The sequence below is a fragment of the Budorcas taxicolor genome, chromosome 6 (genome assembly GCF_023091745.1).
Source record: "Budorcas taxicolor isolate Tak-1 chromosome 6, Takin1.1, whole genome shotgun sequence".
Classification (NCBI taxonomy): Eukaryota; Metazoa; Chordata; class Mammalia; order Artiodactyla; family Bovidae; genus Budorcas; species Budorcas taxicolor.
In genome coordinates, this window is record NC_068915.1 from 2,399,230 (window position 1) to 2,424,392 (window position 25,163).

Here is a 25,163-nt window from a genome sequence, read left to right on the forward strand (position 1 = left end):
AATATTGGAAAGTAAAACAAATAAACAAACAAATAAATAAATAAAATTAACTGGAAAAAAAAAAAAAAAGAATAATTTGCCTCCCCCCTCCACCCAAATGCATACACAATTGCCAGGGATGTCTTTGTATTCTTTGAAGTCTAACCATATAAAATGTAACATTTAATGCCAGCTATGATGTACATCTCTGATCTCTGCAATGTATATTCAGACATTCCATTTAGGTTTATGATAATTCTGCTTCAGTTTTCTAGAAGATAAAATCAACTTACGCTGTGGTTTACTAGTAAACCACAGATAGGAGTCTGTCTTCAGAGTCATTAGCATTTTTCCATTGCTCAGATTTGTGTTTGAACCTTTTCAACACTGTTCATTGAGGCTTTTTTCAATGCCTGCTCTTTATTTTGTATTCCTGTTCAAAGCTCCCCTGAATTTTTTATCTTTTCATTTGGAGGGCAAAATTTTTCACTATGGCATAATCTAAATGATAAATTGATATTATTTTTCCTGCACATCAAGCATGAATGAATTTCATTAATTGTATATACCAGGTACAATCACTTTATTTCTTTTCAGTTACCTTTGCCTTTTTGTTAAGTCTTTGAAGCAGCTGTCCTAATGTGAAGATAGAAACAATTAAATTTTTAAAATGTAAAACTTCAAAAGAAGTTTTAATGAAAGATAAAAGAGAGCATTTCTTTTTCATACACAAACCACAACAGTAAGAAATGCACGTGGAGAATGGTGACTTCAATCATGGCGTCGTCCTACACATCATGTAAGTTACATAAAGAATAGGTGACTGTTATGATAAATTCCAAGTTTATTTTGCTTTCTGATAAGCAATAGCTGACATATAATATGAACAAGATGGTAGATGTTGCAAGAGGGCATCAGAGGGCAGACACACTGAAATTATACTCACAGAAAACTAGTCAGTCTAATCATACTAGGAGCACAGCCTTGTCTAACTCAATGAAACTAAGCCATGCCCTGTGGTGCCACGCAAGCCAGGCAGGTCATTGTGGAAAGGGCTGACAGAATGTGGTCCACTGGAGAAGAGAATGGCAAACCACTTCAATATTCTTGCCTTGAGAACCTCATGAACAGTATGAAAAGGCAAAATGATAGGATACTGAAAGAGGAACTCCCCAGGTCAGTAGGTGCCCAATATGCTACTGGAGATCAGTGGAGAAATCACTCTAGAAAGAATGAAGGGATGGAGACAAAGCAAAAACAATACCCAGCTGTGGATGTAACTGGTGATAGAAGCAAGGTCCAATGCTGTACAGAGCAATATTGCATAGGAACCTGGAATGTCAGGTCCATGAATCAAGGCAAATTGGAACTGGTCAAACAGAAGATGGCAAGAGTGAACGTTGACATTCTAGGAATCAGTGAACTAAAATGGACTGGAATGGGTGAATTTAACTCAGATGACCATTATATCTACTACTGTGGGCAGGAATCCCTCAGAAGAAATGGAGTAGCCATCACGGTCAACAAAAGAGTCCAAAATGCAGTGAAGTGAAGTGAAGTCACTCTTTCATGTCTGACTCTTTGCGACCCCATAGACTGTAGCCTAGCAGGCTCCTCTGTCCATGAGATTTTCCAGGCAAAAGTACTGGAGTGGATTGCCATTTCCTTCTCCAGGGGATCTGCCCAACCCAGGGCTTGAACCCGGGTCTTCTGCATTGTAGACAGATGCTTTAAGGTACTTGGATGCAATGTCAAAAATGACAGAATGATCTCTGTTGGTTTCCAAGACAAACCATTCAATATCACAGTGTTTCAAGTCTATGGCCCAACAAGTAACTCTGAAGAAGCTGAATTTGAACAGTTCTATGAAGACCTACAAGGTCTTTTTAGAACTAACACTCCAAAAAGATGTCCTTTTTATTATAGGGGACTGGAATGCAAAAGCAGGAAGTCAAGAAACACCTGGAGTAACAGGCAAATTTGGCCTTGAAATATGGAATGAAGCAGGGCAAAGGCTAATAGAGTTTTGCGAAGAGAATGCACTGGTCATAGCAGACACCCTCTACCAACAACACAAGAGAAGACTCTACACATGGACATCTCCAGATGGTCAACACTGAAATCAGATTGATTATATTCTTTGCAGCCAAAGATGGAGAAGCTCTATACAGTCAGCAAAAACAAGACCAGGAGCTGACTGTGGCTCAGATTATGAGCTCCTTATTGCCAAATTCAGACTTAAATTGAAGAAAGTAGGGAAAACCAATCAACCATTCAGGTATGACCTAAATCAAATCCCTTATGATTATACAGTGGAAGTGAGAAATAGATAGAAGGGCCTAGATCTGATAGACAGAGTGCCTGATGAACTATGGAATGAGGTTCGTGACATTATACAGGAGACAGGGATCAAGACCATCCCCATAGAAGAGAAATGCACAAAAGCAAAATGGCTGTCTGGGGAGGCCTTACAAATACCTGTGAAAAGAAGGGAAGCAAAAAGCAAAGGAGAAAAGGAAAGAAATAAGCATCTGAGTGCAGAGTTCCAAAGAATAGCAGGAAGGGCTAAGAAAGCCTTCCTCAGCGATCAATGAAAAGAAATAGCAAAAAAGAGCAGAATGGGAAAGACTAGAGATCTCTTCAAGAAAATTAGAGATACCAAGGGAACATTTCATGCAAAGATGGGCTCGATAAAGGAAAGAAATGGTATGGACCTAACAGAAGCAGAAGGTATTAAGAAGAGGTGGCAGAATACACAGAACTGTACAAAAAAGACATTCAAGACCAAGATGATCACGATGGTGTGATCACTCACCTAGAGCCAGACATCCTGGAATGTGAAGTCAAGTGAGCCTTAGAAAGCATCACTATGAACAAAGCTAGTGGAGGTGATGGAATTCCTGTTGAGCTATTTCACATTCTGAAAGATGATGCCTTGAAAGTGCTGCACCCAATATGCCAGCAAATTTGGAAAACTCAGCAGTGGCCACAGGACTGGAAAAGGTCAGTTTTCATTCCAATCCCAATGAAAGGCAATGCCAAAGAATGCTCAAACTACCGCACAATTGCATTCATCTCACACGCTAGTAAAGTAATGCTCAAAATTCTCCAAGCCAGGCTTCAGCAATACATGAACCGTGAACTTCCAGATGTTCAAGCTGGTTTTAGAAAACGCAGAGGAACCAGAGATCAAATTGCCAACATCCTCTGGATCATCAAGAAGCAAGAGAGTTCCAGAAAAACATCTATTTCTGCTTTATTGACTATGCCAAAGACTTTGACTGTGTGGATCACAATAAACTGCAGAACATTCTGAAAGAGATGGGAATACCAGACCACCTGACCTGCCTCTTGAGAAACCTATATGCAGGTCAGGAAGCAACAGTTAGAACTGGACTTGGAACAACAGACTAGTTCCAAATAGGAAAAGAAGTACGTCAAGGCTGTATATTGTCACCCTGCTTATTTAACTTATATGCAGAGTACATCCTGAGAAACGCTGGACTGGAAGAAACACAAGCTGGAATCAAGATTACCAGGAGAAATATCAATAGCCTCAGATATGCAGATGACACCACTCTTATGGCAGAAAGTGAAGAGGAACTAAAAAGCCTCTTGATGAAAGTGAAAGTGGAGACTGAAAAAGTTGGCTAAAACTCAACATTCAGAAAACGAAGATCATGGCATCTGGTCCCATCACTTCATGGGAAATAGATGGGGAAACAGTGGAAACAGTGTCAGACGTTATTTTTTGGTGCTCCAAAATCACTGCAGATGTTGAGTGCAGCCATGAAATTAAAAGACGCTTACTCCTTGGAAGAAAAGTTGTGATCAACCTAGACAGCATATTGAAAAGCAGAGAATTTACTTTGCCAGCAAAGTTCCATCTAGTCAAGGCTGTGGTTTTTCCTGTGGTCATGTATGGATGTGAGAGTTGGACTGTGAAGAAAGCTGAGTGCCGAAGAATTGATGCTTTTGAACTGTGGTGTTGGAGAAGACTCTTGAGAGTCCCTTGGATTGCAAGGAGATCCAACCAGTCCATTCTGAAGGAGATCAGCCCTCAGATTTCTTCGGAGGGAAAGATGCTGAAGCTGAAACTCCAGTACTTAGGCCACCTCATGAGGAGTTGACTCATTGGAAAAGACTCTGATTCTGGGAGGGATTAGGGCAGGAGGAGAAGGGGACGACAGAGGATGAGATGGCTGGATGGCATCACTGACTCGATGGACCTGAGTCTGAGTGAATTCTGGGAGTTGGTGATGGACAGGGAGGCCTGGCGTGCTGTGATTCTTGGGGTCCCAAAGAGTTGGACATGACTGAGCGACTGAACTGCACTGAACTGAATAATGAACAATGTTGAGCATCTTCTCATGTGTTTGTTAGCAATCTTTATGTCTTCTTTGGAGAAATATCTGTTTAATTCTTTGGCCCATTTTTGATTGGGTGGTTTACTTTTCTGGAATTGAGCTGCATGAGCTGCTTGTATATTTTTGAGATTATTCTTAACACTTTCCTATTCTCTAGAAGATTCTCACTGACCAGGCTGCTCCAGAAGCTGCCCAGGAAGCAATTCACACTTACTGATAATAAGACACAGTACTTTCCCAAACTGCTCAAGTATATAAATTCATCAAATATTCATGAATTTGTTAACTTACTAGCAAATGAGAGATTAGAAAGTGAATTGTAGAAGTATTCTTAGATCTTTGTATTTTTTAGTTCATTTCAGTATTTCTTTTAGTGATTTAGTGTAAAGGAAATTAAAAATAAACAATTACTTTAATTTATACTTTTACCTAGATATCACTGTTTAGATTTTTAAATATTACATTATAATATTTTAATGCATCTAATTTTAATAATGTTGTTCTGACTTTTAGTTGCATTTCTTAATGGCAACATATAAAGTTGATATATATGTCAACTTTTGTTGATATATGAAGAATCTTTTGAAGAATGAAACCTGTCAAAAAAATTTCTTAGTGTTTTTGTCTTAATGGAAATTTTGTTCTATTGGGGTTCTCAATAAAATTAAAGCTTTGTAACTTTATTTTTTCAAAACATCTTAATTTAGTTCCACAAAATTGTACTTTCTGTTCTATGATTGATAAACAAATGATAGGGTTAATCAAATAGTATAAGAATCTTTTTTAATTAATTTTTATTGGAATACAGTTGCTTTGCAATGTTGTTAGTTTCTGCTGTACAGTAAAGCAAATCAGCTATACATATACACATATCGCCTCTTTTGGGGGTTTCCAGCAGATTTCCCTGTGCTAAACAGTAGGTTCTCATTAGTTATCTGTTTTATACATAGTAGTGTATATTGGAGAAGGCAATGGCACCTGACTCCAATACTCTTGCCTGGAAAATCCCATGGACGGAGGAACCTGGGGTCTCTAAGAGTCGGAGACGACTGAGCGACTTCACTTTCACATTCCACTTTCATGCATTGGAGAAGGAAATGGCAACCCACTCCAGTGTTCTTGCCTGGAGAATCCCAGGGACAGGCAAGCCTGGTGGGCTGCCGTCTATGGGGTCGCACAGAGTCAGACACGACTGAAGGGACTTAGCAGCAGCAGCAGCAGTGTATATATGTGAATTCCAATCTCTCAGGTCATTCCCTTTCCTGCCTTGTTATTCATATTTGTTTTCTACATCTGTGTCTCTATTTTCTGTCTTGCAAGTAATATCGTCAATACCATTTTTCTAGACTGCACATATATGTGTTAATATACAATTTGTTTTTCTCTTTCTAACTTACTTCACTCTATATGACAGTCTCTAGGTCCATCGACATCTCTACATAAATATATATATATATATATATATATATACACACACATATATATATATCTTTCTAAGTAGACTACACACTAGGGAAAATATGAATTAGAGGAAACAAAGAACCACATTATTAATTAGGTGTCTGTAATTCTGGGCTTTCCTCATAGCTCAGTCAGTAAAGGATCTGCCTGCAATGTAGGAGAACCAGATTTGACTCCTGGGTCAGGAAGATTCCCTGAAGAAGGAAATGGCAACCCCCTCTGGTATTCTTGCCTGGAGAATCCCATGGACAGAAGAGCCTGGTGGTCTACAGTCCATGGTGTCACAAGAGTCGGACACAACTCAGTGACTAAACCACCATCTGTAATTCTACTGCTAATTGGAAAAGCCTGTTTAATAGACTTATTGTTTGAAATAATTATTTGTTACAGGTATTTCTGTTGCCATTTGGGAAAATATCTTTCAATTATTTTCAAATATGTTTATTCTTTGTAATATGTCAAATACAAGAAAATAGCATCTAAGTGAAAGTGTGGAACTATTTCCTTCTGTTTTTCAAAATGATCCTCTCCATACAGTTATCCTCTCCTTAACTAAGTTAAAAATTAGATTATCAATATTGGCATTTCCAAATGGTGCTTCTTGTGGCAAACAAATGCTTGGAGGCCTTATAAGTAGGTTAATTTTAAGCCTCAGTCCCAAGAAGCTTTTCTTAAAATTTATCCCTGGGTCAGGAAGATCCCCTGGAGGAGGGCATGGCAACCCACTACAGCATTCTTGCCTGGAGAAACCCATGGACAGAGGAGCCAAAGGGTTGCAAAGAGTCAGACACGACTGAAGTGACTTAGCATACATGCACACAGTTGATGGACAAGGTTGTTTTAGATTCAGTTGTCTGGAAAAGTTATTTGGTTATGCATGGATATATATTCTGTTTCATATTCTTTTCCATTATGGCTGATCATAAGATATTAACTATGGCTCCCTATGCTATACAGTAGGACCTTGTTGTTCACCCACCCTATATACGATGGTTCTAATTAACACACTGAAATCAGTGTCGTCAGTCCTTCCCCTCATTGTCCCTCTTCCTGGTCTCCTCTTATCAAATTCATGTCTACATTCTACAACTTTACTTTCGCAAGATCTCCTATTATCTTTTTTTATTGTCACAACTATTACACTAGTGCTTGTCCTCATTACTGTTGACTTTGGTGATTGTAATAGCTTCTTTTTCTTTCTAATCTCTGAGGTAACACAGACAGAATAATCTTTCTAATCATCTACTTTCTTACTCAGATTCTTTACTGAGTTCCCCCTCCAACTGAATATTGTTAAAGCTTTTTGCATGTGTGTGCCTGTATGTGTGTGTGTAAATGTCAGTGCTAGATGAAGGCAAATTTTTTAGGCTCTCCACAATCTTAATTTTTCGACTTGACATCCCAGTATAATCCTACCCAAACCTCATGTTCCTTCCAAACAGCCACTTACCTGACCTGATAACCTGGTGATTCCTACTGCTAGACATTCACTGAAAGGGTCTTCTATGTCTGGAGTACTCTATGAACTTTCCCCTCCACCTGGCAAAAATTCTCGCCAGGTTCCAATTCCAATTTCTATAAACATTTTCCATTAGGCTCTGACCACCTTCTCACCCCTAATCAATACATTATCTTTCTCTTCCTTGCGAAGTACTTAATTTCACACACATCACATGGTAACTTGAATTCCAGCTAGTTGTGCTACTGTCCAGCATATAAAGTGTCAAACTATAACCTCCTTGAAGGGAAAAGACTGAGACTTTCTCACCTTTGCATTTATCACAGCACCTTATATAACCTTGCACACACACAACAGATTATTTGGTGAGAGAATGATTAAGTAAATAAATGGACAAATGAAGGAATATATGAATAAGTGAATGAAGAGAGATCAGTGTTCACTCAAAGTGGCTGGAGCTGCTGCATAACATTAATATTTTGCCAAGACACTCACTTGGCGATGTAGGAGAATTTATATGCAAAAGCATATTTCTAATTCATTCAGTGCATTCTTGGCTACCTGTAAATAAAGTAACTGCCTTTTCAATTATCCATGGCAACTTGAGACTTCCTTAGAAGTAATGCTTAGCCAGATAAGGTTAATGAATTGACAAAACTGGAAGGAAGTAGTGGTGGAGGATGAGGTTATAAGGATTGAAACACTTAGCAATTACAAAAAAGCTCTATGATAAAATCAATTTGAATTAAGAATCTCTGCCACATGCAGAAAAGTAAAGAGTCAGGCACGACTGAGCAACTTCACTTTCACTTTTCACTTTCATGCATTGGAGAAGGAAATGGCAACCCACTCCAGTGTTCTTGCCTGGAGAATCCCAGGGACGGGGGAGCCTGGTGGGCTGCCGTCTATGGGGTCGCACAGAGTCAGACACGACTGAAGCAACTTAGCAGCAGCAGCAGCAGCAGCAAAAGGACTAAATAATTACAATGATAAGTTTACTGATAGCTCTGTTATTATGTACATATCAAAGCCCTATTCTGCATCTGATCAAATATGTTTGTTTTGTCATATCTACACAAAAAGCAAATGAGTATGTTTAATTTGTGCATTTGTTTTTCCTTTTCACATCAATGCAAACAGCTAATAAAAATTGAGCCTCAGTTCAGTCCAGTTCAGTCACTCAGGTTCGTGTCCGAATCTGTGACTCCATGAATTGCAGTACACCAGGCCTCCCTATCCATCACCAACTCCCGGAGTTCACCCAAATTCATGTTCATCAAGTCGGTGATGTCATCCAGCCATCTCATCCTCTGTCCTCCCCTTCTCTTCCTGCCCCCAACCCCTCCCAGCATCAGGGTCTTTTCCAATGAGTCAACTCTTCTCATGGGGTGGCCAAAATATTGGAGTTTCAGCTTCAACATCAGTCCTTCCAATGAACACACAGGACTCTTCTCCTTTAGGATGGACTGGTTGGATCTTCTTGCAGTCCAAGGGACTCTCAAGAGTCTTCTCCAATACCACAGTTCAAAAGCATCATTTCTTCGGTGCTCACCTTTCTTCATAGTCCAACTTTCACATCCATACATGACCACTGGAAAAACTATAGCCTTGACTAGATGGACCTTTGTTGACAAAGTAATGTCTCTGCTTTTGAATATGCTATCTAGGTTGGCCATAACTTTCCTTCCAAGGAGTGAGCATTTTTTAATTTCATGGCTGCAATTACCATCTGCAGTGATTTTGGAGCCAAAAAAAATAAAGCCTGACACTGTTTCCACTGTTTCCCCATCTAGTTCCCATGAAGTGAAAATTGAGCCCAATAACTTTAATAATTCCTGCTTAGAAATATCTCTAGTTCAGTTTTGTTCATCTTGCAAACACATGCAAAAATATCTCAAAGTTGACATAAAATGAATGTCTATGATGTGTGAGTGTAGAGAAAAATCATTAGGGTATTTATTCAATGTTTATTATCTATTAATTCATCTTAATATCACCAAAATTATAAGGTAGGATCTGCAAAGGTAAACACATTGGGCAAAATCCATTCCTTTACTCAGAAATGGACCATGCTCTGCCTGGAGCCACCAACAGAGTGTGGATAGGGTAGCAAAGCGACTGTTTGCAAGAAATGGATTATCCCAAAGGGCACAGTCCATCCTTTGATATCTTCTTGGAGGAGTTGGATAGTTGAGCTGACATAAGACTAATGAGCAAGATCTATCCTGCTGTTGAGCACACCTGGGAATGGCACTCCTGAGGCCACACACACCAGCATAAAGAGGAAGACATTGCACGTGCTCCACTCCCGCAGAGACTTCTCAGAAACCCCTCCAAGAAGGCGTAGCCCACTATGAGAGCAAATCACTAGGCTAGCCAACAATGGAGGAGTCCCTATGACAACCCCTGATCCCTACCAGAATGTAAACTCCTGGGATCAACAGGTTGATAGGAGGCAATAAGGCTGCAAGAGGAGCAATTCAAATATCATCTGACCAATCCTTTGCAGCTCACTGATCTAAAATACCTGTAAATTCAAATAGGCCTTGTCTTCCTCTGCTTCCATTATCGACATAATTGATTGTTCATTGTCTTCTCTTTTTCCATCGTCTGCTGTCCGATGGAAAGGAGATGCAGCTGGCTCACTGTGACTCTGGACTTGCTCCAGGATCCAGTGAGGAGCCAGGGGTGCTGGTATCTCCCTGCCTTTGTGGTTTGTTCTTCCCTGCAGCTCTGTGCAGATGATTTGAGGTTGGGACCAAGTCAGTGGTGACAAATTAGGGCATGAAATTAAACTCAGGAAGTCATGGTATGTACCAGGCTTTTCAAGTTGAAAATACTCTTGAGAAAACAAAACACGTTAAAAAGTCATTTGTGTGTGAAGAGTTGTCACTCATCTGTAGATGTTAAAAAGATTGTCTGAAGATTCAGAATGATGAACCTTATGATTACAAAAATTGTATCATCTCTCTATAATATATTTTTATGTCATAACTGTTTTATGTCATAACTGTATTTTTAATTAAAATTTACAAAATATTTTAAATCTCAGACAGAATGGTAGCTTATAATACTTCACCTCTGTGAGGATATCTTAGAAATCTGATTTGCAAGGCTTTTTTCTTTTAACTCCAAAATATATTTTGGCTCCATATCAGTTAGAGTTGCTGGAAACAGCTGTTGGTAAGAATAATACTAAATACTGTCCATCTTCCTCTCTGCTTTTTGAATAAGAGTTACTTCTCCTTTCTACAGAAGATCAATTTGCTTGACTTCCTCCAATGCTCGGATAGGGTGTAAAATTGGTACATCTCAGCTTACTTCCTCAAATGCAAATGAAGATCACATGGTATGTGTAAGGGTCATACATTTCTCACTTTCATTATAAGCGAGCTTTCCCGAAACATAAACAGAACATTGGTAGTTGGTGACATCTGAGAATTACTAAATCATCTCACTAAACTAGGCTGTCTCTTTTGGTCTGTACATGTTTAAACAACAGTTTAAAGTATAGTATCCCTGGTCCATTTGTGGACCATCTTTACCTTGACTTTTTAACACTCTCATCATTCAAATTGCTATTAATATCCTGCTATTCTTTCCATATAAAGAAGATCCTGCTCCTCAAAATTAATATACAGGAATTTATTCAGCTTATAATAGCAGAACTTGCATAGATGAAAAAACGAACAGCAAACACCAAATCTGTATTAAGAATAATGATACCTCAAAACTCGTAAGCAAAGAAGATCTGTAGTCTATTTCATGAAGGATGTGAGTCTTAAAGGCAGCTTAAATTTAGGTGAAGTAAGAGGGTCTCACAGGGCTGAGATCACATTAGAGAAAATTCCCAGAAGCAAACAGTTTCAGAAGGCAATAGGCTGAGGAAATAAACACCTAAGCATGAATTGAAAAAAAAAAATTATTTGATCTCTATCAACTCTGAATTAACTTATTCTTATAAACAACCCTAGGAAGTAGACAGTGCTATTTTCCTATTTTATTGGTGAAGAACTTGAAAGCACCAGAGATTAAGTGATTTAACAGACATGACCAGCAAAACTGATGCTACTGTTAACAACCACATCATTTTCCCCAACCTTTTGCAGGTCATGACACATGCAGAACACAAAGCTTGGGAATTAACTGGGATTAATAGACCACACACCCAGGACCCTGAAACTGCCCTCTAGACTGAGGAATCAAGATCTTAGCATAGTGATAACTAATTTGTATCAAAACTCAAAGATTCTCAGCTATCCTACAGGTAAATTCTGTAGCATGCTGCTATGCCTGTGTGTTAGGGATTAAAAGGAGATACAGTAGAATGGGTAAGGAAAATCCAAATTCCAGAGGGTTAGCTGAAAACCAGGTGATTTGGATAATTTGGATTTTATTTGGTTGATGATAGGGTTCTTGAAGAATGGCATTATTTTAAGAGCATCTGAATAACTAACTACATGTTTAAAGAATGATTTGGGGACTTCCCTCATTATCCAGCGGCTAAGACCCCACACTCCCAATAGAGGGGGCTGTGTTCAATCCCTGGTAAGGGAACCAGATGTCGCATGCTGCAAATACAACCTGGTACAGCTAAATATATACATAAATAAAATAGCTTTGAGAAGAATGATTTGGAAGGAGCAAAGTATTAAAGACAGTTTGTGTATCTGTCGACAATTCAAAACTACCAGAGCAATGGCAGAGTGGATGAGAAAGAGGAAAATAATTTTTCTGAGAGAAAGGAAAAACCACTAAGGGATAAAAGGTATTGGCATCTTGATAACAATTTGAATTTAGAATTCAGATTACCCAAAGGCTCAAAAACAAAGGCAAGCCAAGAAAATGAGATACTGATGGAATGGCATCTTTGGGAAGAGAAGCTAATTTGGAGATGGTGATATGTAGGAACCAGTAAGAACTGGCTGAGTCTTCTTGCTATTGGAAGGGTTGGTTTGGAGACAAATGTTTTAAAGTCACAAGTCTAGGAGCAATACTTGAACTTGGTGGGCCTGGATGGTCTCTCTGGAGCAGTCAGTGTAGAAAGGAAAAATCAAAGGGTTAAGCATAAAACTCACAGGATAAGCAGAGGGGAAATGCTGACAAAGAAATGTCAGGGGTGGAGCAAGGACTTTCGCTTGTGGGAAAGGAAAAAAACAGACTGGCAACACTAGAAATCTGAGGTCACGTAGTTTAATTATCCGTGCTTGAGTTCTTTTATGCTAATTGCCGCCAGGAATCATCCTACTATGTTTGATGTTTGAGTTCTTTCCATGATGGGAAATCCACACCTCCTCGGCAAGCCCAGTCTGACTTTGGAAAGTTTTGTGTATAGATATATCGATATATTCTTTAACTTCTACTCCTTGGATCCAGTTGTGGGACAGAATAAACTAGCTGCCTTTCACACAATAGCCTGTCACATATCTAAAGACAGTTACCATGTAATGTCCCCTTCCATGCCTTTTTTTCCTCTCCAAGATGGTAAACATCAAACAGTATTTTTCACTTGTACCAAAATGAGCACAGTCATACTTTAAGAGGTGGCTTTTGTGACCTGATTGAATCTGGATCTCCTGTATTGCAGGCAAATTCTTTACCGTCTGAGCCACCAGGGAAGCCCACAATATTAGGTAGACAAGACTTAGCCAAGAAATTAGATATGCTGAAAGGTATCGACATATTATTCCCGACATAGTAACTCACCTGTCATGTCTTAGCACAGGATCATCTCAAACATCATATCTCAAATTTCCAAGCCCCAAATATTTTGGGTCTGTCTTCCATAAGTAGTCACTCTTTCAGTCCCTACAATCACCTTATATGCTCTTCTGATTCCACTTTTCCCAAGTTTAAAGGTTCAGTTCAGTTCAGCTCAGTCACTCAGTTGTGTCCGACTCTTTGCAACCCCATGAACTGCAGCACGCCAGGCCTCCCTGCCCATCACCAACTCCCGGAGTTTACCCAAACTCATGCCCATTGAGTCGGTGATGCCATCAAACCATCTCATTCTCCATCGTCCTCTTCTCCTCCTGCCCTCAATCTTTCCCAGCATCAGGGTCTTTTCAAATGAGTCAGCTCTTTTCATCAGGTAAAGCACTGGAGTTTCAGCTTCAACATCAGTCCCACCAATGAACACCCAGGACTGATCTCCTTTAGGATGGACTGGTTGGATCTCCTTTCAGTTCAAGTGATTCTTAAGAGTCTTCTCCAACACCACAGTTCAAAAGCAGCAATTCTTCAGCGCTCAGCTTTCTTCCCAGTCCAACTCTCACATCCATACATGACCACTGGAAAAACCATAGCCTTGACTAGACGGACCTTTGTTGGCAAAGGAATGTCTCTGCTTTTTAATATGCTATCTAGGTTGGTCATAACTTTCCTTCCAAGGAGTAAGTGTCTTTTAAATTCATGGCTGCAATCACCATCTGCAGTGATTTTGGGGTAGTGCTATAAAAACAGTGTCACATAAGTCAGAAAGGGAAGAAGCTTTAAGAAGGAGGGGTTAGTCCATACTTCAGAGGGCCATCAGGAAAGATGAAGAACTAGAGAAGGTCCTTAGACTTGACTGTGAGGAGGGTGCTGGTAGCTTAGGAGAAAAATAATTTCATTTGTACAGTAGATTTGGAAATATCTGCCTTACTTACATCACGGTCCTAGAGGTGAAAAATGACAGTCCCATGAAGTAATGCACAGACATTAAAAAAATGAGTTGCTTTTATAAAAAGCATTTATTACCTAGAAGCACTTTTATTTATTTTATTGACTAATTATCTGCTGGCAGTAATGACCTGCTTTGGGACAATATTTATATTTTGCAGTATTTTCTCATATATCTTATTGGAATTTGTGATAGTCATGTAAAATTTTACAGATGAAAAAAAAATCAACTGTCTGAAAACTTGTCTGAGGTCACCAACATACAGAAGTGTGAAGCTAAATCCAATCCTAGTTTTCCTCTACACATATCTAAACATACTCCCATGCAAAGATTTCTTTGAGATGTGTCTGTGATGCAACTAACCTGGGGATTCCAGTGTGTCATAACAACTTACCTGAATGAAGTCAAATTCATGACCTTGATGTTACAAGTGCTTGCTCTAAGCAATTTAGCAAACTAGCTGCTAAAATGCTCTTAGTCCAGTGCACTGGAAGCAATAACATTGATAAACCAAATTAACAGTAGCAGTAGAATTAATCTCATGATCGATCTCATGCTAAAATTAACAAATTTAGCCATAATAAAATGAACAAATATTTGGTTGCCTACTATATGCCAGGTACGTACTCTTTTACTTAATCTTCCTGACACCCTAAGAGTTATTTTTAACTTTATTCTACACATGACTAAATGAAGATCTTCTCCAGTTTACTGGAGCACAGAACAAAGATGTGAGTCAGGATAAGATTTGTTTATGAACTTCAAATACCAAATAATTCTATAAACTTTATTTTTATTTTTTCTGTGACAATGGAAAAATACAACAAAAGGGAGGTGAACTAATCCTTAAGAGAGATGAATGCATCCTCAACATAGAGACAAACTTTGTCCTATCTCCTCCCATTGTCAATATCAGTTCTTTGGCATCATTGTGTCGTTTGGCCTCTGATAGCACAAGGTCCATGGGGTGGTTTCACTGGCTTCCCTGCTCAGTTCATCTAGACTGTGACAGCTATTTTCATACCATCTTCTCTGATGTGCCAAAATCCTTCACTTCTCACCTTCCCTATCCTGACCTGATGATCTTGAGACAGTGAGGTTGTGTTCACTGCTGTAGGATCACACTGACTAAGGAGCATACAGAGTCGGAGAATGTCCACTGTAAACCCATATATCTCATCTGACCTGGGACCTCACAGCTGCTCCACGATTCTGATATTCATGCTTGCTTAATTTTCCATCATATTCTCCCAGTGGCTTTCTTTAATCATTTAGAGCCTCTGTGAGACCTTAAGCACCATGCCTCCCTACCCTCCTTTTCATTACCTGTTGTCTGTTGTGTCAGGGAACATAGTAAGACCAGCCTGCAGGCCCAAATGCTGTACCTCCCTGCCCCCACCTCCTCTCTATCTTCACCAACGTTCCTCCTCTGTCTTTTGCTCATGGGAAACTATTGGCTTCCCTCCTGGATATCCTTGCACTTGTCCAGAGATATCCCTCTGCCATCTTTCCTTTACCCACACTCTCCAGACTTCTTCAAGAAACTTCGTCTAACCATGGGTCATTCTCTTGCTTGATTATTTCTTTAAATGTCTCCCTCTCTGTGACACCTTCACTTCTGCTTATGAACACATTCACTTTTACTGTGAAAATAAAATGAAATGCAAATGAAAACTAAAATTTTCTCTGGTCTGCCATCCTTTCACTATGCTGCCATATTTCTCAAAAGAGAGATCATATCTCCTTACTCATTTATTTGAGCACTAGTTTCTCATATGCTGCTTACTACTTTTCAACATGGCTTCTGCCCACCATGCATTCTAATCATTTTTAGCTTAGAAAAGTGAATTCTAAGAATGGGTGCCCCAAAATGCAACCATGCCAAATCTATGTGCTTTAGTTACTAAGTTGTGACCAGTTTTTGCAACCCATGGACTGGAGAACACTAGGCCCCTCTAAAGCAGCTCTTAGAGGGAAGCTAATAACAATAGAGACAACCCTCAAAAAGTAAGAAAAATATCAAATAAACATCCTAACCTACCACCAAAAAGAATTGAAAACAGAACAAACAAAACCTAAAGTCAGCAGAAGGAAGGAAATAATAAAGATCAGAGAGGAAATACATAAAATAGAGATTAAAAAGCAATAAAAAAAAAATAAAACCAAGAGTCAGTCCTTTGAAAGGCTAAAAATGGGCGTCAAATAGGTGCCAAACTCTGAAGCATGATGACTAGCTTTGAGTAGAGATAACATCCAAGTTAAATCATTACAAACACAGCAGTGTCCACAGATACTGTGTTCAAAGCTTGGAGATGAAGTATGGGGGAAAATATAAATAGGGAAATGGGAAGATAGCAAATGGGAAGATGACATGGGATATGGGAAGAGAGTTGAGATGTTGTTTGAAGGTTATGGGGATGATTGCCTTTAAGAGTTCCATGTTATAGAAATACTTTGTCTCCAAAGCTAGTAATCATGGAAACCAAGCTGGGGTTCTTGGAGACCTTGGCACTTTCTGTAGGCTGTCTCTCATCTCTTCCCCAGTGTTACCATATTGCTTCAGATTCTTTTATTTTTCCATTTTTATTAGAGTATACTTGATTTACAATGTTGTGTTCAATTTCAGGTGTACAGCAAGGTGAATCAGTTTTATATATGTATATCAGTTCAGTTCAGTTCAGTTCATTTGCTCAGTCGTGTCCAACTCTTTGCGACCCCATGAATTGCAGCACGCCAGGCCTCCCTGTCCATCACCAACTCCCAGAGTTTACTCAAACTCACATCCATTGAGTCGGTGATGCCATCCAGACATCTCATCCTCTGTCATCCCCTTCTCCTCCTGCCCCCAATCCCTCCCAGGATCAGGGTCTTTTCCAGTGAGTTAACTCTTCGCATGACTGGAGTTTCAGCTTTAGCATCAGTCCTTCCAATGAACACCCAGGACTCATCTCCTTTAGAATATATATATATATATATATATCTCCACTCTTTTTTTAGATATTTTTTCCATTACAGAGTTTTAAGTAGAGTTCACTATGCTACACAGTAGGTCCTTATTAGGTTTATGTTTCGTAGATAAGTTCATCTGTACCCTTTTTTTGATTCCACATACAAGTGCTATCCTATGATATTTGTCTTTCTCTGTTTAACTTACTTCACTCAGTATGGCAATCTCTAGGTCCATCCACTTTGCTGAAAATGGCATTATTTTGTTCTTTATTTATGGATGAATGGCTCAATGTTAAGAATCTGCCTACCAATGCAGAAGACTGGGGTTGAATTCCCTGGGTTGGGAAGATCCCCTAGAGAAGGAAATGGCAACCAACTCCAGTATTCCGCCTGGAAAATCCCATGGAGAGAGGAGCCTAGTGGGTTACAGTCCATAGGGTCACAAAAGAGTTGGACATGACCTAGTGACATTAAACAACAATATTACAATGTATATATGTACCATATCTTCTTTATCCATTCCTCTGTTGATAGACATTTAGATTGCATCTACATCCTGGCTATTGTAAACAGTGCTGTGATGAACATTGGAATACACATATCTTTTCAAATTAAGGTTTTCTCCAGGTAGATGCCCAGGAGTGGGATTGCTAGGTCATATGGCAACTTTTTTTAGTTTTCTTAAATAACTTCTGTACTATTCTCCATAGCGGCTGTACCAACTTGCATTCTCACAAACAGTGTAAGAAGGCTTCCTTTTTTTCCACACCCTCCCCAGCATTCAGTGTTTATAGATTTTTTTTGATGATGACCATTCTGGCCAGTGTGAAGTGATTCCTCTTTGTAGATTCTTAATACCTAAATGTTTATAATCATTGCCCAAATGAGGTCCCTGCCTCCAGGCTCTTTTCTCTCTCTCTCCAGTCACCCCGCATGTTGATGCTAGTATCTGATTTTCTTTCCATGCAGCAAGAACTAAGAAAATGTGACTGAGTGAAATAATCAATGACTGAATGAAAAGAATTCTAAAGTTGCCTAGTCACTATAGCCCTCACAAAGATTTTTTTTAATAATAAATTATTTAAAAAAAAAAAAAAAAACCTCTTGCATAAAAAGTATTATTTTACCTGAACCAAGATGTCTTGACAAATGGATAGGGAACAGGAAATGGAGGTCATTTTAAGGTATGTAAGACTGAAAAAAAAAAAAAAAAAAAGCCTACTTTTCTTAAAACTTAAACATTAGAGGGTGTTTGAAGCTGCAAACACACATACTTTCTAAAATTTAACTTGCTAAATAGTATTTTGTGATCCACTCTTTACAGAAAGCTAGAAATTATATAGAAGTAGATGTTAAACAGCCACTTAAAATGCTAAAATGCCAATAAAATCTTTGAATTCAACCTGTTCCTTCCACCAGGTGACAGACACCAATGTAGATCACCAATGATTTTAAAAATCACTTAATTCCCAACTCTCAATTTCCCACAAAGTGAAAGTGCTTCAAAATTATGATTATTTTACAATGCATTTTTATTATTGAACTCATTTTCTCTATATGATTCTTATACAGGAAAAAGCATGTTTATATTTTTATTACTATGTTTTCATTTAAAATTTAGCAATTATGGTTTGTGTGAAGTGTCAATTTAAGAATTGTTTAATTCTTTCTGTAATGGGACTATCACTTTATTTTTCATTTCTAGTAGATATTTGAAATTGATATTTAGCTTTCAAATCCATTTAGAACAGTCTCAACATGGTTTGAAAGACTCTTGGGAACCAACATGAGTTGTATAATTTAGAAAAATTTCAAAATGCTAACATCATGTAAAAAGAAATCTTGTGCAACAGAAATGAAAGTGAACCAAACTTTTTATTTTCCTGATGGGAAATAATCTTCAGTTCAGTTCAGCTGCTCAGTCATGTCCAACTCTTTGCAACCCCATGGACTGCAGAATGTCAGGCTTCCATGTCCATCACCATCTCCAAGATTTGCTCAAACTCATGTCCATTGAGTCGGTGATGCCATCCAACCATCCCATCTTCTGTCGTCCCCTTCTTCTCACATCTTCAATCTTTCCCAGCATCAGGATCTTTTCAAATGAGTTAATTCTTTGCATCAGGTGGCCATAGTATTAGAGTTTCAGCTTCAGCATCAGTCCTTCCAATGAATATTCGGGACTGATTTCCTTTAGGATTGACTGGTTTGATCTCCTTGCGGCCCAAGGGACACTCAAGAGTCTTCTCAAACACCACAATTCAAAAGCATCAGTTCTTTAGCACTCAGCTTTCTTTATAGTCCAACTCTCACATCCATACTTGACTGCTGGGAAAACCATATCTTTGGCTAGATGGACCTTGTCAGCAAAGAAATAATCTTAACTTTATGAAAAATAAATAATATTGCTGGTGACGCTTCAGGTAATATTCAGGAGAAATTTTTTAAAAGAATGTGTAAGACATAAGAAGCCTTGATATGAATCACATTCAGTTCTAGTGAGTCTGGAATCAACAAGGTCCCTGTTTCCATCTGCTTATGATGAATTACTTTTTCAAGTTAGCAAAAATTCAGAGCCTCAGAACCATCTTGGCAGCTGTGCACCATTTGACCCATTTGTTGGTGATAAATTATTAGATGGGATTAACTGCACATTTTTCTTTTTCAAATAAAAAACTTTTCCCCCTGTCCCTACAGATGTTATGCGTCAACAGGCATCAGTGACAGGCCAGGAGGGGCTTTTGGTTTTCTCATATGCTTCTCCTTAGAACCTTTAATTCAATTTTTGTTACTTGCAGAAGTTGGGGTGATTTATTTTATAAACTTTATTTTCATCGTTGTTGATAAAAGTCAGACATTGTCTTTAACTCAGAATCACCATAAAGTAAATGTGTCCTGCAAAGTGTCAGATAGTGAAGACAATATTCTTTGTGGCCACCTGCATCATCTTCAGGCCTACAGTTATAGTATAAACACAGCTCTCAACGATACATAAACATATGTGGGTGAGTGTGGTCACAAAAAAAAAAAGTCATATGCTAAAACATGCATAAGGAAGTATCACATCACAATGTTCTGGCCCCTGATCTAAGGGAGAATCTCTGTGTGAAGTCAGTGAGAGAAGAGGTTCAAAGGACTTCAGAAATCTTAGCCACTCATGATGTATGAGTTAGGGTTCAGTTGCTCCAAAAATAAATATTACAACAAAATGATGTGCTTTAATGGAAACATACATTAACATATGTAAAAGAGATGACCAGTGTGAATTTGCTGTGTGACACAAGGAACTCAAATCAGGGCTCTGTGACAACCTAGAGGAGTGAGATGGGGTGGGGAGTAGAACGAAGGTTCAAGAAGGAGGGGTCATATTATACCTATGGCTGATCCATGTTAACATATGGCAGACACCAACACAATATTATAATTATCCTTTAATTAAAAATAAATATTTTTTTAAATTGGAGATGTACAGCTAAAAAAATATGATGTGCTTTAGAAACCCAGATTTGCTTCCCGAGTTGCTTTTAGAATAAGTTATTGTTTGTTGATTGAACAATTTCTTCACTCAGCAAGCCTCTACTGATCAATACTCTATCAGCAACAGGTATGATATAAATTATACTAAGCCTTGATCCTAGGATCTACAGGTTTGGAGAGAGGACATATTTCAGTTTCATGTTAAATAGGCTCTGAGATAATTTTCAGTTTTATCTTTTATATAAATTTCTATTGGAGTATAGTTGCTTTACAAAGTTGTGTTAGTGTCTCTTGTACAGCAAAGTGAGTCAGCTATAACATATACATATATCTCCTCATATTTGGATTTCCTTCCTATCTAGGTCACCAGAGAGCACTGAGTTTTCTGAGCTACATAGTAGATTCTCACTGGTTATCTATTTTATGAAATAAAGGAAAAGTGTTAGTCACACAATTGTGTTTGACTCTTTGTGACCCCATGGACTATAGCCAGCCAGGATCCTCTGTCCGTGGGATTCTCCAAGCAAGAATACTGGAGTGGGTAGCCATTCCTTTCTCCAGGGCATTGTTCCAATCCAGAGATCGAACCCTGGTCTCCTGCATTGCAGCCAGACTCTTCATCATCTGAGCCACAAAGGAAGCCCAATCAATTGTCTATATATGTCAATCTCAATTTTTAGTTTTTCCCCACTAGGATAGCCTTTGATTGCTACTTTGTAACTCCATGCAGGAGAAGGCAGACACTGATTTTGAACTTTCCTGTGTTCTATCTTTTCACTCCACCCAAAGAACTTTTGAAGTGAGTGTTGCTCTTTGCCTACTTTGTCTCTACTTAAGAAAAAGAGATTCAAAATATTAGCTACTGTGTCATACTTCTTTATTTTGAAGTTAGGGGAGGGTTGACTTTCAATTCCTGTTAGATCATTGAAGTAACAATCTGACCAACCAACCACTGCATTTCCCCTGGGAGACTGTTGAGCTATATAAATATATTTTAAAACCCACTTTTTAAAAAGCACTGCTTCTGGTGAAGATGGCTGAAAGGAAAAAACAGCAGTAGTAATTCAAACATTCTTCCAGCCTGTCAATATCACTCAGCTCCAAAAAATAACTACACAAGTGTTCTGGGAACATTCCATTCATATTTCTAACAGATTTTAAGAATATTTGTAGTCAAATTTAGTAACAACTTCTACAGCCTCTAGATAATAAGAACTATTGAAGTTGTAAGATTTGAATTTGTGACCTCATGTTCTGAAAAGCTTATCTCATCCAATGAGGAAAACAAGTTAGTTTTTAAAATTTGAAGATGAGAATAATGGAAATTTCATAGACTGAATCTATGACATTAGAAATCATAGTAATTCAGTAAACTACTTGAAATAAGAATTTCTAGGAAGATGTAGTAATTAACATTTTAAAACAGTAGCTGAACTTTACTGGTTACTGTAGCTGAACTTTCTGTAACCAAAAACTTTCATGACAATGATGATTATTAAAGTTTAGCTCATTTGTTGTGAACAAATGTGTACATCTTCCTAGGAAAATCTTTGTAATATTTCCAAGCTGATACTGTCTATGTTCACTTTATTCCATAGTAACACATTAAAATTTTTCAGAATTCTTTCACATTGGTAGAATATCATATATACTAAATTATACACCCTCTAAAACTATTGCCAAAATAAAACAATGAGATTACCAGATTCCAACATTCCTTAGAATACTAAACTGTAACTTTAATATGTGAAAGAAAGCTTGTACCTGTGGACACTTTTTTTTTTTTTTTTTTTAGTATAGTTCCATTACAATGCTACACTAACTTTTTATTTTTAACTTTTTATTTTGTATTGGAGTATAGCTGATTAACAATATTGTGATAGTTTCAGGTGAACAGTGTAGGGACTTAGCCATACATTTACATGTATCCATTCTCCCTCAAACACCCCTCCTATCCAGGCTGCCACAGAACACTGAATAGAGTTCCATGTGCTATATGATAGGTTCTTGTTGGTTATCCATTTTAAATAAAGCAGTGTGTATATGACCTTCCCAAACTCCATAACTATCCATCCTTCTACCCCTTGCAGCCATAAGTTTGTTTTCTAAGTCTGAGTCTCTTTCTGTTCGGACACTGACTTTTGATAGAAAAAAGTGGGGACACAGCTCGATAATTAGTCTGTTAAAATTTATTTCCCTAGAGGAATGATTGTGCATTTTTGATGTACAGGTATGTGAAGCCCTAAGAGTCCAACAATGACTAATGCAAGGGAAAAGAAATTAATATTGACCATGTATTTAGCTCCAGCATTAAGTTGAAGTGAAATATTCGTGGTTCCGAATGTAAGGCTGTAGATTCCAATAAGCCTAGGATGCTCAAGGAGCAGGATATGGTGTGCTCCCTGGGAGATCTCACCCGCCTGCTGTGTCCTCTCCAGGATCTGTCACTGCGAAGGGGACGAGGAGAGCCCGCTCATCACGCCCTGCCGCTGCACAGGCACCCTACGCTTCGTGCACCAGGCCTGTCTGCACCAGTGGATCAAGAGTTCTGACACACGCTGCTGTGAGCTGTGCAAGTATGACTTCATCATGGAGACCAAGCTCAAGCCTCTGCGGAAGGTACCATGTTGCCTGGACCAGTTTAAGAGATCTGGCAAAACAGGCTTCTCTTTTTTTAATTGAAGTATAGTTGAATTCAGCAAAAAATGTAGTGTTTCAGATGTACACCAAGGTGATTCAATTATGCATACATATTAAAAACACATTTCCACAATAAGATTTTGCTAACATGCTAATATCCACTAAGACTATGCATCATGTATTGGGCTCAATATGGAAAATGCAGCCAAGTTTTTCCAGATAATTCTCCATACTTCTGTCTTAGGTTCTGGGGCCTCTGATTTTTGTCACTCTCCAAAGTCAACAAACCATGTGCATGTGTATGTATGTGTGCACATGTGTATGCATGTGTGTATGTGTTTGTGAGTGTACCCAGATATACCTATGGATCAATGTAACTGAATTGATGGACGGGGACTGTGAGAACATTGTACATACTGAAGTCAATTCCCAAGAAGGTTAGATAACCACAAAGATTAAACAATATGAAGTCACATAATGTTTTGAAAACCAAGCATTTGATAAGAAAGAGAATGATCTCTTCTACAAGGTGTGGAGTCTTTCTTGTGTTTGCCCTTATCTGGGGATTTGGTTTCGTCATGGGAGTGTGTAATTTCCTCAGTTCTGTCTCATCACAACAAAAATTTGAAGCAACAGACGTTAGAGCCCTTGGACAGACCATGTCACAGCTCTCAGACATATCGGTGTTACAGCTCAGTTTTATTTAGAAAATAAAGGAAAATGCATCCTTGAGGCATGAGGGCATGCCAACTCAAAAGACATGAAGAGAGGGGAGAGAGAGGCCCTCAGTCCTTTGGCCCCTCTTTTTACATGCCTTTTCCTCCCCCTGGGCCTGCCCTGTGTAAACTGGGCTGGCCAGGAGTGCTGTCTGTTGTACCCGAGGTCCTCACTCCGGTCCTCAGACCTTCTTTGTTCTGTTTTCATGGGCTTTTCCCTTCCTTGTCTTTTAGCCACTGCCATGCTAGATTCCTTTTTCCTATTCCAACCACCCAGCAGTTTGACGGTTCATGTAAGAAAAGTATCATTTTCCATGTTGTGCTTCAAGCCGTAAGAGAGAGGTAGTATTTTTAGCTATAAACTTAATCTTCAAATGTCTCATTTGTGTTATATTTTTCTAACTAATGAAGATAATAATTGAGAGAAGTATAAAGTTAGCATCTAATTTAATGCTGGAAAAGGACAGATGGCAAAGGAGCAAATGAAGGCAATGAACTTTACCTAATTCATGTGTGATAGCTTTGTCATTGTTGTTCAGTCGCTAAGTTGTGTCTGACTCTCTGTGACCTCCATGGACTGCAGCAGGAGCACACCAGGCTCCTCCGTTCTTCACTATCTCGCAGAGTTTGCTCAAACTCATGTACACTGAGCAGGTGATGCTATCTATTTCATCCTGTGCCACCCTCTTCTGCTTTTGCATTCAATCTTGCCCAGGAATCAGGGTCTTTTCCAATGACTCGGTTCTTCACATCAGCTGTGATACTGTGACACTGAATTTTGGGCTCCCAGGTGGTGGGTGGTGCTCATGGTAAAGAACATGCCTGCCAGTGCAGGAGATGTAACAGACGCGAGTTTGATCCCCAACTTATCTTTTTGCCTAACTCCAGCATTACCTATGTGGGTACTTCAATTTGCCTAGCTCCAGCATTACCTATGTGGGTACTTCAATTTCCATTACCTATGTGGAGACTGCAATTTAAATAGCAAATCTGGCTAGAGTTGCATTTTCATTTAAATTTCATGCAAAGAAAAGGTGGGTAAGAGTGATGGGTTCCAGGGCAAGCAGAGTGTAAAACAAACAAGAATTTTCCAATAGGCATCAATTGGTGGCTGGCTGTTGCAATTTTTGATTAATTCTGTAAATTATGGAGAGACAGAATAAACAGTCACTGCTTTGCACTAGCCTTGATTTTTAAAATCTGCCTGTGGTTGTAGATGTCAAAATTGGTGCACAAAATGTCTTTGAGTTATGGATTTTCTTAACAAACGGGGTGACTTGAGTGCAAAAAGGTGAGACTCTCTTCCTCCAGGTCCCGAAGCAATCTATTCCAGAAATAGAAATGGACCCTTCCTCCTTGCCCTTTCCTCTGTCTGCTGAAAGATGTTGTGTGCTGTCTGGAGCTGCTAAATGACACATCATGCTCTGTGATTCTGTAAATTTTTCTTCTAACCC

General features: G+C 38.8%; 1 protein-coding gene across 1 annotated transcript in view; it reads left to right on the top strand.

Moving 5' to 3' along the window:
• MARCHF1 (membrane associated ring-CH-type finger 1) overlaps positions 1-25,163 on the top strand; it is a 503,717-nt gene that overhangs the window by 400,489 nt on the left and 78,065 nt on the right. Inside the window, exon 5 of the mRNA XM_052642212.1 lies at positions 22,792-22,972. Coding sequence (XP_052498172.1) covers positions 22,792-22,972 — 181 coding nt within the window. The remainder of the gene's footprint in view (positions 1-22,791; positions 22,973-25,163) is intronic.